Genomic DNA, 13165 nt, shown 5'->3' with positions numbered 1-13165 from the left:
TAAATTCACCCGATCTTAGGCTTTAATTCTTTGAAATTGTTTGCTCAATTGTCGATCCTGGGGTTCCGTTTTCTTCTAAAAGCACAGTAACTTCATTCGCATACACTGATGAATTAGCTTTGAAAATTTCAAGGATGATTTTTCAATATTTTCAGTCTTTTTGGTTGACAGCTCCGAGGCTGGGAGTAATTATATCTGCAGATATATAGATCACTAGTGATCTCGGTTTTTGTACAAACTTGTAAGAACGATAAGCATCAACGAATCGGTTTGACTGTTAAAGTAAGCAGAGTGAAATTGTTTGTACCTGATTCATCACTTTAGTGATGTGAACAGTCATAGCCCGTACTTGCGATACTTATCCTCCGAGTTAGTGTTCGGTGACTTCTGTATTCAATCGTATTAAATCTTAGAGTGACTGCTCATACCCAATGGTAGGTCTAATTAACGAAAAGTTTCAGTGATATGTGTTCAGACACGGTTATTTTCATTCACTTGTCATTGCCATTCAAAAACACTTACCTAGATGGTCTAGACGCGCTCTACGAATGTTGTCCAAGAGGCTTCCACACAGTTCACTATTTTTGAATGCTTGCCCTAGTTAAAAATGGTGGATAGTTGATAAGGCTATGAAACTGTCATGCGCCAGAGGATTATGACAAAATCTTCCAATTATGTAACATTGTGAAGCTTAGATGTAAACCGCACAAAAAGCCACACATTTCATTATAACTACGTCTATTTATTTATTTATTTAAACATAAATCTAATGAAATCTGGGATAATGCCCGAGTGTCCAAACCAAGGCGTGTGCTTTTCTTAAGGGGCCACTCCTCGATCTTTTGACCTAGAGGTCTAATCTACAAGTCAGTGGAGCAACGTTAGGAGATACAGTCTCGTGATAGCCGGTGACTAACAATATGTTCATATTCCATTTGCTCCCTCAGGGTCCTGGAGTCCATGTACACCATTGGTTTGGAATCAAGATTTTCCAACTCCCTTAGGTAGATCCTCGATATCCACCAACCCGGTTAAAGCACCGGACATTTGCTTTTCGCCCTTTCAATTTCGTAAACAACACTCCGGCCGCGAAGAGGCAGTGGCTATATATGCGTGGTCAAGTGAGAGCATTTCGAGAGAGCTGACTCTCCCTACCCTCGACAGTACCAGGGCATTTGAGGGCTTTTATGACTACAACTTATGAAGAAGCTCATTATCTACAGCCTAAGATCGGTCTGCTTTGTATTGTCCTCATTTGCCAATCAAACCAAACAGCTCTCTTACCACCTGGAAAACTACACTTGTTAGTTTCCATAAAACGATATTTTTTAACCAGTATCAGTAATTAATACCAGCGTAAACGTAAAGGTTAGCATATTACCGTCATTGCAAGTTCCTACACTGCATACAACAATGAATAAATAACACAAACAGTAGAGACAGTAGCAACTGTGTTAGTTGTAGTAAAGAACTACAAATAAAACACCTCGGTTATGGTTTGTCTAAATGACGACAGTAATCATTGTTGATTGATTTCTGGGGAGACACTTAATATCTCCTTATCATTGTGAACTTTTTATAGCCAAACTCAATAGTACTCCTTTTCGAGAAGTGTAGGCTTAATTGTTTCAATTTTTTATAAAGGTTGTTTATCTCAGAATTGTTTGTTTCCCAATCGTCTGGTCACTGTCCCTGTTGTGTGTTTATACATATGGACCAATCGACTAAGCTGAATCAATCTTGTTCACTGTCATCGATGCAAAACAAGTTATTCAATGGTGTCCAAATGAAAGCGAATCGTGTATTAGATTGTGATTATTGTCATTTACCTTGTATCACTCAAAAGCATAATAAATCTTGTGAGTTATACTTGAAAAACTTTGATGGTTGTTTGGTAATTTATGTATTTTTGTATATGGCATGGAACAATGCTCGTAGTTTCATCATGTTTCGTAATAATCAACTTTTATTTTATATCAAATATCCTATTGATATTTACATCGTATTATATGTTTGTTTCCTAGCTCTAGCAACATGAAAATACCATTTATCGCTTAGCATTGAATATCTATTATTTGAATGTAACGGGAAGATTGTTTCCGGACTAACCGATAGTAAAGATGAGTAATGTCGACCATCTTAAAAAGCCTTTATGTCAATAATTTATTATCTGACTCATAATGCACTTTGTCCTCCATATCGAACTTTGATTTCGTTTTTAATTACATCGTAATGTTTATTATTATAGCTTCTTAACTGAGTACCTACTTAACTTGAACATTAATACCATACTATTATCTTAAGTATTTGTCTTTGACACATTGTTTAAAATTACTAGCTATCTCTTCTGAACACTTGAACACAGAAGTAATAATTATACTAAACATTTAACGCTAAACACTTGATAAGTCAACAGGACATAAGTCGCGTATTTCAATCACAATATCACTTTCTATTGTTCTTCAAGAATATACTTTCATGTCTTAGTTGAAGTTCAGGACGGCCTAATCCAAAAGTTCCCTTGGTTACCCTACTACAGCGACCTTATTATACGAATGGATGCAGTACTCTGGTTATTCATTTAAGCCTAAGGATCAACCTTTCGATGTACACCGAAACAACTTCATCTCAAGACTTTACACATACAGTTCATCCAATTAATTATGTCTCAAGCACTTAATTGTCGAAACATGAACTTTCTAATGTTTGACTGTACGTAGCCAATTATAGCAGTCTTCTTATCCTGTCCTACAACTCCCAGGGTGTCGGTGAAAAGACCATAAATCGGGTACATTAAGTATCTTACGATTAGTTTTTCTTCTCATGCTAATATTAGGTGAAGCAAAGCAATGAAGTAGGGACTTTCTTAACTAATAATTTCGTCCAAATTTTTGTTGTTGTTCTCTAATTTCCTGTTATGCTTGATGACTTTATTTTATTGTACGTGACACATCTCAGTTACCATACCCGTCAGCTTTTGTACTGTTAAGAAAACAAACTTGAAATACATTTACATAGAATATATATCTGCCTATTACAGGGTGAGTGTACCCCTCATCGATCCAATCCGTTTGACTGTTGAATAGCCTTTGAAGAAATATTCACAGTTTACTATCGCTTAGTCATAGATGTCGTCAAAGCATTGTTAAGATTTGGTGGATCAACTGAGTCAGCCGTATTGAAGCTAAACCTAGGATACTAGATAGGCCCCCAAATGCCCTGGTACGGCCGAGAGTGGGGAGAGTCCGCTCTTCCTCTCGAAATGCTCTCACATGGCCACGCGTATATAGCCTCTGCCAGGGAAGTCCTACTCACTGCCTTCTCGTGGCGGGGGTGTTGATTACGAAATTGAAAGGACGAAAAGCGAATGTCCGACGCTTTAACCGGGTTGGTGGACATGGAAAGTCCACCTAGGGAAGTTGGAAAACCCTGATTCCAAACCAATGGTGCACATGGGCTCCAGTATCCTGAAGGAACAAATGGCGTATGAATCAATCGTTGGTCACCGGCTACCATGGGACTGCATCTCCTTACGATGCTCCACTGCCCTGTGGATCAGACATTTAGGTCAAAGGCTCCGTGTGTGGCCCCTTAAGAAAACCACCTGCTTCAGTTTGGGCACCTGGGCAGTATCACAGCCCTCACACAAATCAAATGAGATTTGTGTGGCGCATATGTATCTGATGCCCCTTTGTACCAATATTTATGTGTTTAAATAAATAATTAAATAAACTAGGTAGGCATAGTTAATTTATAAGAACTCTCGTCTAAATTAGAGCGAATAGTTTCACAGTATTTGAGCGCCGAGTTGACAAATATATTATTCCTATTTAATGGCATAGTTAATTGTTTAATAAGAAGTGGTTAAGATATTCGTCAGGTATATTAAGTCCTTTCTTCTCATGCCATATACTACATGATTATTCTTATTATCATTGCTACTACTATTATGCCTTCTGCCTTATTGTTTATTTCCCCTCTCTGTGTTAATTTAGTGTCTTAAATTAAGCGATACTCATTTGTCCAAGTTTCTGTGCTGTTTATGATTGACTGACTGTACGTTTATTAAATTCTGATAAAATATCTAGTTTTTAAAAGTTAGCAATACCACTGTATTGTACAAACGGACATAAGCGAGAAATAGTATTCAAACCTTAGGTTGAAGGATTCACATATAAATAGACTAATTTGTAGCTTCTGCCTCCCTTATGAACTAGGGTGTGAACTACATTATTTATGAACACCCTAATAATAGCCATAATATGCGGTCTTCTGAACTGTGATAATTAAAATTAGGTTTAAGCCTGTAGTTTTGGGCTTGCAATCTAAGCAATAATGTCATTGAATCGCATCAAATTGTCTCAGCAATCTATAACTTCGAATATTTGCACCTCCCATTGGAGTTCAAGTATGAGCTATCGTGTACGTTACGAAGAAACAATTAAAACTCTATGCAACATTAGGATATTATTTAAGATAGGTGAATCCACTTCAGAGACGTTATTGAATTGGTTTTATTATCTTTTAATTGATATATTCAATGACGGTTAAGAGCTTGCTATATTTCTCATAAACTTAGTATCTTAGTACATTGCACTGTAACTTTTTGACTATTCTTTCTTTGTATATGAATATAAGATTTTCATCCGAACGTTATCAGAATAATTTTAGAATAAATTAATATTTCTCTCAATTCGGGACATTTTCTGTTTAATCACTCAATTATATTAGGAAGAAAGATTTTCGTTTTTTCCTAACTAGAATGAGTTACACAAATAGTTACCTATAAAAATTTCTATTTCCTTTAGTTCTAAGTGGATAAAGATAGAATGTGTGTAGGCGGATATTTCAATCTGGCCACATGTAACTGTTATGCATGGAATGTGTATTACATAGTAATGTTTCACATTTTGAATAATAAACTTAAAGATTTTAGTATCTAACCAATTACTATAATAATATTCCAAATGTCTTTATCTACACTCCGTACACTTAAGGACATTTGGTATTGCCATAAACTCCCAATTCAATGGCACATGCATAGATATATCGAGAACGGTATTTCCCTATATACCTCTTCACAATATATATATATATATATATCGCAGAGGTTCATTCTGTATCTTTATATGTCTGGGGAATATTGTATATGAAAATAAAAGATATGAACAGGACATGAATATTTCACCATAGGTGTCTTCATAGTATTGTTCAGTTATTATGGAACAACCGACTCAACTATGTTGAGGTTTGACTCGGGATACTAAGCAAAGATGGAAAGCTGATTGATGAAGTTGTGAATCCTCACTGACTGAAGTGTCTAAAACATGTGTTGTGTATCCTAAACTATCATTTGCCTTGAAACGCGATGTTGGCTGGCCTAAGAATAAGTATGAAAGAAAGGTAGGGACTACCAAGCCAAAGCATAGTATCAGTCTCTGAAGTCATTAACTTTTAGACCGAGTCATGTTGGTAGATTCAAACTACTTGACTGCGGTCGGGGCGGTGATCGCGAGACGTTGGGTGACTTGGATCAGATACATCTATCCATATCTTTCTATAACTTTTGAATTTAGTGTCATACCACGCTTTCCATTCTCTGATCTGATTTATTTTTATCTACTACCGCTAATGCTATTACTGCTTATTGTACTCTAGTATCTCCCTATGGTGATATGTGGTGAAACTAAGCTGATACACCTTTGTGCCAGATTCTACATTGCATATAAATGACTGACTCTCCATAGTTAACTTTCCATTACAGTTGAAATTGTTTTCTCTCATCTTCTTGTTAGCTTCCTTTCTGACTATCCTAATATGAAATACGACAATTTGGATTGACAGATTCCTTCCAGGTCCTAAGTTGTCTGTTATTGGTTAATTCCTGTGAATAAGAATGAGTTTCATTCATTCCTATCGAGTACAGGACTGTGTAATCGGCTTCGAGCCACTTCTTATGTTTGAAGGTTAATGATATTACTTGACTGTCCAAACCGATGTAGATGCTATAGGGTTCAGGTTTCGAACTTGTTGATTGAGAGCTGCCTACTTTACTCACTGTATTTTTATAGCTTATTATGTTACCGCTTATATAAATACTGGTAGTGACCTATTGTTACAATTACTTTATGACTCATATTTTCCATTAATGTTATGTATGATTTACATTTTATTCCAAGTAGACATCGCTTCACTAAATTCTACCAAAGAACCATGTTCAATGAGAACTTCTTTCTATGTACCTGAAAATCGACAAACTATTATGGGATCATTTTGTCGACAACTAACCTCGTCCATAATTCCTCCTTCCGATCCTATTTTATCTTATTGTAAACCAACAGATTTACAATTGACTCCGAATAATGATTACATTGCATCAATGCCATCGATGTTTCGACCGTTACCTTTCTTACTACAATCGACCTCGTCTTCAGTGATACCGGTCTCATCGTCATCGACCTTATCGTCCAGTTCATCACCTTTTCATAGTCCATATAATTTACCATCGTCTGTTTATCCGTCCGTACCATTTTCTAATCATCTCCGTCCTTCATACTGTTCTTTCTCATCTCATAGTTTAAAACCTATTCCAAGCGTTAAGCCTTATTTATCCTCTAATCGTGCACACTTAGAATCATCTAGGATTATGTTGGATAGTGTCAATACTAAATCATTTAATCAAACGACTACATCCAATGCTCTCAGTACAACAATAACAACTGCGACTATGAATGACGCTGCTATAATTACAGATAAAACAGGAGATTGTGCTTATCATCAATCCGAACAATTAAATTCAACTTTATTACATCATGCATCCGGTGATAGTTTATCTAATCAAGACAGTAAATTCTCCTTTTTACATCCACCTGTTTTCCATTCCTCCTCTCTTAAAATGTCTGCCATCGTTGAAAATATTAGTGATAATAATAACTCTTTAACAAATTCAATTGCTGATCTATTCCCGACATCCAGTTCAAATATTCCCCAAACTTGCCTAATTCCATCATCAACATCATTGACTTGCAGAAATATATCTCAATTAACACAAACCTCTACTGTATCTTCAGCTCAACTACCTAGTAATAATCTAAACGATAATCTATCAAATAACTACGAAAATGGTATGTTGATTACTAACAGTAATAGTAATGGCAGCGGTAATGGTAGTACCAGTACCAGTACTACTAGTTGCATCACTAATATCAATGATGATTTGACTATTGACAAAAAATTGCCTAATCTTAATATTGAAAATTCATCTGCGTCAAATACTTCGGAAAGCTCAAATGCTGACGAAAAAGTGAGATCTGTTTTTGATTCTATAATTCTTTTAGCTTTTATGCTTAATAGTAAATACTATAATGATATGGTATGGTATGGGCTGCAATGATATAATAGTTGAAGCACTTGAACTTCAATCAATTGGTTCCTCTCGAAATGCTCTCACATGGCCACGCGTATATAGCCTCTGCCAGGGAAGTCCTACTCACTGCCTTCTCGTGGCGGGGGTGTTGATTACGAAATTGAAAGGACGAAAAGCGAATGTCCGACGCTTTAACCGGGTTGGTGGACATGGAAAGTCCACCTAGGGAAGTTGGAAAACCCTGATTCCAAACCAATGGTGCACATGGGCTCCAGTATCCTGAAGGAACAAATGGCGTATGAATCAATCGTTGGTCACCGGCTACCATGGGACTGCATCTCCTTACGATGCTCCACTGCCCTGTGGATCAGACATTTAGGTCAAAGGCTCCGTGTGTGGCCCCTTAAGAAAACCACCTGCTTCAGTTTGGGCACCTGGGCAGTATCACAGCCCTCACACAAATCAAATGAGATTTGTGTGGCGCATATGTATCTGATGCCCCTTTGTACCAATATTTATGTGTTTAAATAAATAAAATAAATAAATTGACTGGCTCAGGCTTACTGCTAAATTCGAATGACCATTTGTTCTGCCATTGTGAGCACTGAGAGACATACGTTCGGATGTTGATTGGTTCTTATATGTAATGAGTTATTTTAAAAGTTGAAGAAACCTGTATTTGATTTTGAAAACAAGTCCTTATCGTTTATACCTAAAGACAATACAGTGACTGTCATGCTCGCTTAACTGATTTATGGATTACTGTAAATACTGTAATGTGATTACTCATTCATCATGTACTTAGGTACAAGCCACTCTCCAAGTGCGAGGAGTAATGATACTACCAGGTTGCTCAAACGGAGGTAGGTGGAGCGGGGTTCAAACCTAGGACTTGGCAGTTGAACTCCTTAAAACACTGAGCCACCACTCCAAACTGATAAGATACTCACGGGACCGATCCAAATCGTTTTTTATGTAGTAGGACAACTTTGTTAATATATATTAATAGGATAAAGCTATTATTGCTGCATAAAATATCCGGCCGGAGTAATATGACTATTAATTTATTGTAGGTTAACAAACAAATTAAGCACTAAAGTCAATGTCACGAAACAACGATTGATTATTCACTTATGTTCATCATGTAATTAACATGTTCAGCGATCTGCAGTCACATATTGTATGTTTCTTCTATGGTCAAAATATATTTTTTCTCATTTATCTGTTCAAGTTTAATGAAAATAAACTTTAAGACCTTCATAGTTTTGATAAATTGATTCACAACTGAGTAGTTCACAGTGTAAATAAACTAATGTATTTCGGTAAATAAACGTAGCTTCGTATACTCTACTTTGAGCCACGCTTTTTATGTGAGAGTTAATGATAGATTAGTTGGCTGCCTGAACCTAAGTAAGTAGAACTAGATTCAAGCCTGCAACCAGATTAATACTGTTTTAACAAAACCATCCCTTCATTAACATGTAGTCCAAGCTTATAAGACGATATTTTAATCAGTCATTCTAACACCAATTGAATTCTTAAGCTGCTTTTTAGCATGATCTACTTTTGACATAATTTCTTCTCTTTGCACTTCTGTTTAAATACTTTTCTAAGCTGAATACAGAAGGCGAATGTTTCATGAGCGGTTTATGCTAATCTGCCCCATCTTTTCCACTGTCGTGATGTTATTCTGGTTGTTAAATGTTGGATTTAAAACGCAGCAATAAGAGCAGTTCTCTGTGCTTCTGAAACCTGGTCCTCCCAAGTTTGAGATGTTCAGCAACCCTCTGTTCTTGATTATCGTTGTCTGTGAAGGATTGCTGACAATTAGTGGCAACACCATGCTAGTAGTGTTGAGGTTTGAAAATGTGTGTTTGGATGCATTGACGGTAACTAAATTTATGTTACCATCTTGAAACACTAGGTTCGGTGGTTTGGACATGTTTTGCGAATTCCTTCCCAGTCTCTTCTATATAGTGCATTATTTGTCGACATTGGGACGGAGTGATAAAGGCAGGATGGTGTGTGATTTATGAAGTGGGGCTGTAGAATCTGGGAACGATTAGGTTGACTAATATTCTGGCTAAAATCTGGGAGATGGATGTAATCCCATCTGACTGGTCACAATCTCTGATTGTCCCAATATATAAAAAGGGGTCAAAATCATCCTGTGATAACCATAGAGGGATCAGTCTGACTAACATAGCATCTAAAATACTAGCCTCAATAATTATCAGGCGCCTAACTAAGACTCGTGAACTGCAAACACGAGAAAATCAGGCTGGCTTCAGACCTGGTCGTGGCTGTATCGACCACATATTCACCATTCGTCAAGTTTTAGAGCACAGACACGCTTATCGGCGTCCGACAATGATAGTTTTTCTTGACTTGAAAGCAGCATTTGACTCTGTAGACCGAGAGGTTCTGTGGCAGTGTCTGTCATTGAAAGGTGGACCTGAGAAGTACATAAACCTTTTGAAGGCTCTTTACTCGAACACTACCAGTCGAGTGAGAGCTTATGGCGAACTGTCATATGATTTTACAACCTCAAGTGATGTCCGTCAAGGCTGTCCACTATCCCCTTTTTTGTTTAACTTCATTATAGACCTGTTGCTGGAAATAACACTCTCTTCGACTGAATCTACAGGAATTGATCTTCTACCAGGGGGACCACTAAGCGACTTAGAATACGCAGATGACATAGTCCTGTTTGGTGAAGACGCTGACAAAATGCAGAGTCTTCTGTTGGAACTCAGTAATAATGCCAGGATGTTTGGGATGCGTTTCTCCCCATCCAAATGTAAATTGTTACTCCAGGACTGGCCTGCGTCAACACCTGAACTAAGGATAGGGAGTGAAGTAGTCGAACGCGTCGACAACTTCACTTATCTTGGAAGTCTGATCAGCCCTAATGGGTTGGTGTCTGACGAAATCTCAGCACGGATTCAAAAAGCTCGTTTGGCTTTTGCCAACTTACGCCACCTATGGCGAAGACGAGATATCCGTCTATCAATTAAGGGACGAGTATACTGCGCATCAGTTCGCTCTGTTCTACTTTACGGCTGTGAAACATGGCCATTAAGAGTAGAAGATACTCGTAGGTTACTAGTATTTGACCACAGATGCCTTAGAAATATTGCTCGCATCTGCTGGGATAACCGGGTAAGTAATAGTGAGGTTAGACGCAGGGTATTAGGGAATGATGGTAAATCAGTTGATGAGGTGATGAATCTTCATCGACTGAGATGGTTGGGCCACTTGTTACGTATGCCTGAACACCGATTACCACGACGCGCTATGATGACTAGTATTGACAATGGTTGGAAGAGAGTTAGGGGCGGCCAAACCAAAACATGGCATCAGTGCTTGAAGTCATTAACTTCTAGTCTGAGCCATGTTGGTAGATGCAGACTACCTGGTTGGGGTCCGCGTGACTATCGTAACCAATGGTTGGAGACTCTAGGTGACATGGCTCAGAATCGATCACAATGGTGTAGGTGTATACACTCTTTATCTTCCCTTAAACCTTCAGATTAAAATTGCTTCATAACTTTTTTCCTTCCTATACTATATCCTTATATACAACCTTTCTTTATATACTACCACCAACACTAAATTAACTACTATGTATCCGGTGTTCATATTGTTGTGCTAACGAGGTATGGCAACTTGGACCGATGCATATATATGCCTGGTCCTACGTTGTAGTTGACTTGACTGAACTGGACTTAATTCCATCTGACTGATTGTGCCAGTCCATAAGAAAGGACAAAAGTCCTCTTGTGACAATCACAGAGAAATCAGTTTCACTCACATAGTGTCTCAAATATTAGCTTCAATAATACTTCGATGCCTAACCAAAGCTCGTGAAGAGCAGACTAGAGAAAGCCAGGCTGGTTTTCGACCTGTACGTGGTTGTATAGACCAGATATTCACTCTACGTCAGGTCTTAGAACACAGACACACATTCAGACGTCCCACAATCGTAGTATTTCTCGACCTTAAGGCGGCATTTGACTTTGTTGATCGTGAGGTTGTATGGCAGTGTTTGTCACTGAAAGGAGTACCAACGAAGTACATTAACCTCATAAAGGCTCTCTACTCGAACACAACTGGTCGAGTTAGAGCTTATGGCGAACTGTTATCAGAAGTGATTACCTCAAGTGGTGTTCGTCAGGGCTGTCCACTCTCTCCATTCTTGTTTAACTTTATCGTAGACGTGCTTTTAGAAATAACACTTTCCTCATCCAAATTTAGAGGAGTTGGACTTCTACCAGGAGACTCACTTGTTGACTTGGAATATGCCGACGACATAGTTCTATTTGGTGAAGATGCTGACCACTATAAGCAACAATGCAGACATGTTCAGGATGCGATTCTCCCCCTCGAAACGCAAAATGTTACTTCAGAATTGGGTTGCATCGACACCTGAACTAATGATAGGGAGTGAAGTAGTTGAGCGTGTCGACTGCTTCACTCATCTTGGGAGTCTCATCGGCCCTTGTGGTCTGGTGTGTGACGAAATCTCAGCACGGATACAGAAGGCTCGTTTGACTTTCGCCAACTTGCGTCATTTACGGCGTTGGCGATATATCTGTCTACCAACCAATGGATGGATTTACTGCGCAATAGTTCGTTCCGTCCTACTTTATGGCAGTGAAACATGGCCGATAAGAGTAGAGGATATTCGTAGGCCACTAGTATCCGATCATAGGTGTCTTCGAAGCATTGCTCGTATATCCTGGGACCACCGGGTAAGTAATGCAGTTGTTAGGAAACGGGTACTAGGTCAGAATGGCAAGTTGATTGATGAAGTAGTGAAACTTCATCAGTTGAGATGGCTAGGACACGTGTTACGTATGCCCATCCACTGACTGCCCCGACGTGCAGTGTTTTATGGTGTAGGAGTAGGTTGGGAGGAAGCTAGGGGCGGCCAAACCAAAACGTAGCACTAATCCATGAAGTCATTGACAAGTGGACTGAGTCATGTTGGTAGGTGTAGACTACCTGGTTAGGATTCGCGAGATGATAGCAATCGATGGTTAGAGACCTTGAATGACATGGCTCAAAATCGTTTGCAATGACGAAGGTGCATCCACTCTTTGTGTTCTACCAAATTCTAATCTTCTGAATTCCTCATGTCCCTATCTTTTATCTCTTTCCAAACTTATTTCACTGGATTATGCTCGTTCAATAACATCTTCAAACCCTAATCTTTCACATTAATGCTTATACTCATACTACTTCTACCACTATGGGATTTGAATCGACAACTGCATCTCTGTGCTAATGTGGTATGGCAACTCGAACTGATGTATGTACGTACAGAGTTCTACGTTGTGACTGACTGACTGACTCTATTTTCAGGTGATCTTTATCTCCTTTTTTTAACTATCCTCGTTCACGTATTTTTATTCGTTGTTTATTTTGATTACGTTTCCCTCTCCTTCCTTTATCTCATCTTATTATTTATGTGACTCATGTTTATTTTTATGCCCTTTTGTACCGCTGTTTATGTTTTGAGTAAATAAATAACAGAAGACAAAGATCTATATATGTGGTAAATCGGTTTGTTTATCTTAGTGTCTTTCTTATTTCCTGTCAACACCAACCTTGGTATGGATTGGAACATAACTAATGGCGGTCAAACTTAGACAGGGTATTGGTCTGTGAAGTTGTTTAATGTTGGACTAGTTCGTGTTAAAAGTTACAGACTCGGTATTATTCAGCTATATAATCCCAACATACTACTGGAGACCCTATGTGATATGAATGACAATCGGTTACAGCGAGCCAGAT

The 13165-nt window shown here is 38.3% G+C and overlaps 1 protein-coding gene across 1 annotated transcript in view; it reads left to right on the top strand.

Annotated features, from left to right (window-relative positions):
• Positions 1-1790: 1790 nt before the first annotated feature.
• The window catches only part of Smp_161370 (putative serine/threonine-protein kinase STE20), a gene marked incomplete at its 3' end in the record, with an annotated part of 48233 nt that continues 36858 nt past the window's right edge, over positions 1791-13165 (top strand). The window contains exons 1-2 of the mRNA XM_018794775.1: positions 1791-1859; positions 6183-7303. Of these exons, the coding sequence (XP_018649154.1) occupies positions 6221-7303 (1083 nt within the window). The 5' untranslated portion in view covers positions 1791-1859; positions 6183-6220. The remainder of the gene's footprint in view (positions 1860-6182; positions 7304-13165) is intronic.

This window comes from Schistosoma mansoni, chromosome 1 (genome assembly GCF_000237925.1).
Source record: "Schistosoma mansoni strain Puerto Rico chromosome 1, complete genome".
NCBI classification, from domain to species: Eukaryota; Metazoa; Platyhelminthes; class Trematoda; order Strigeidida; family Schistosomatidae; genus Schistosoma; species Schistosoma mansoni.
Note: the sequence above shows the minus strand (reverse complement) of the source record. Positions and strands in the feature narration are given on the sequence as shown.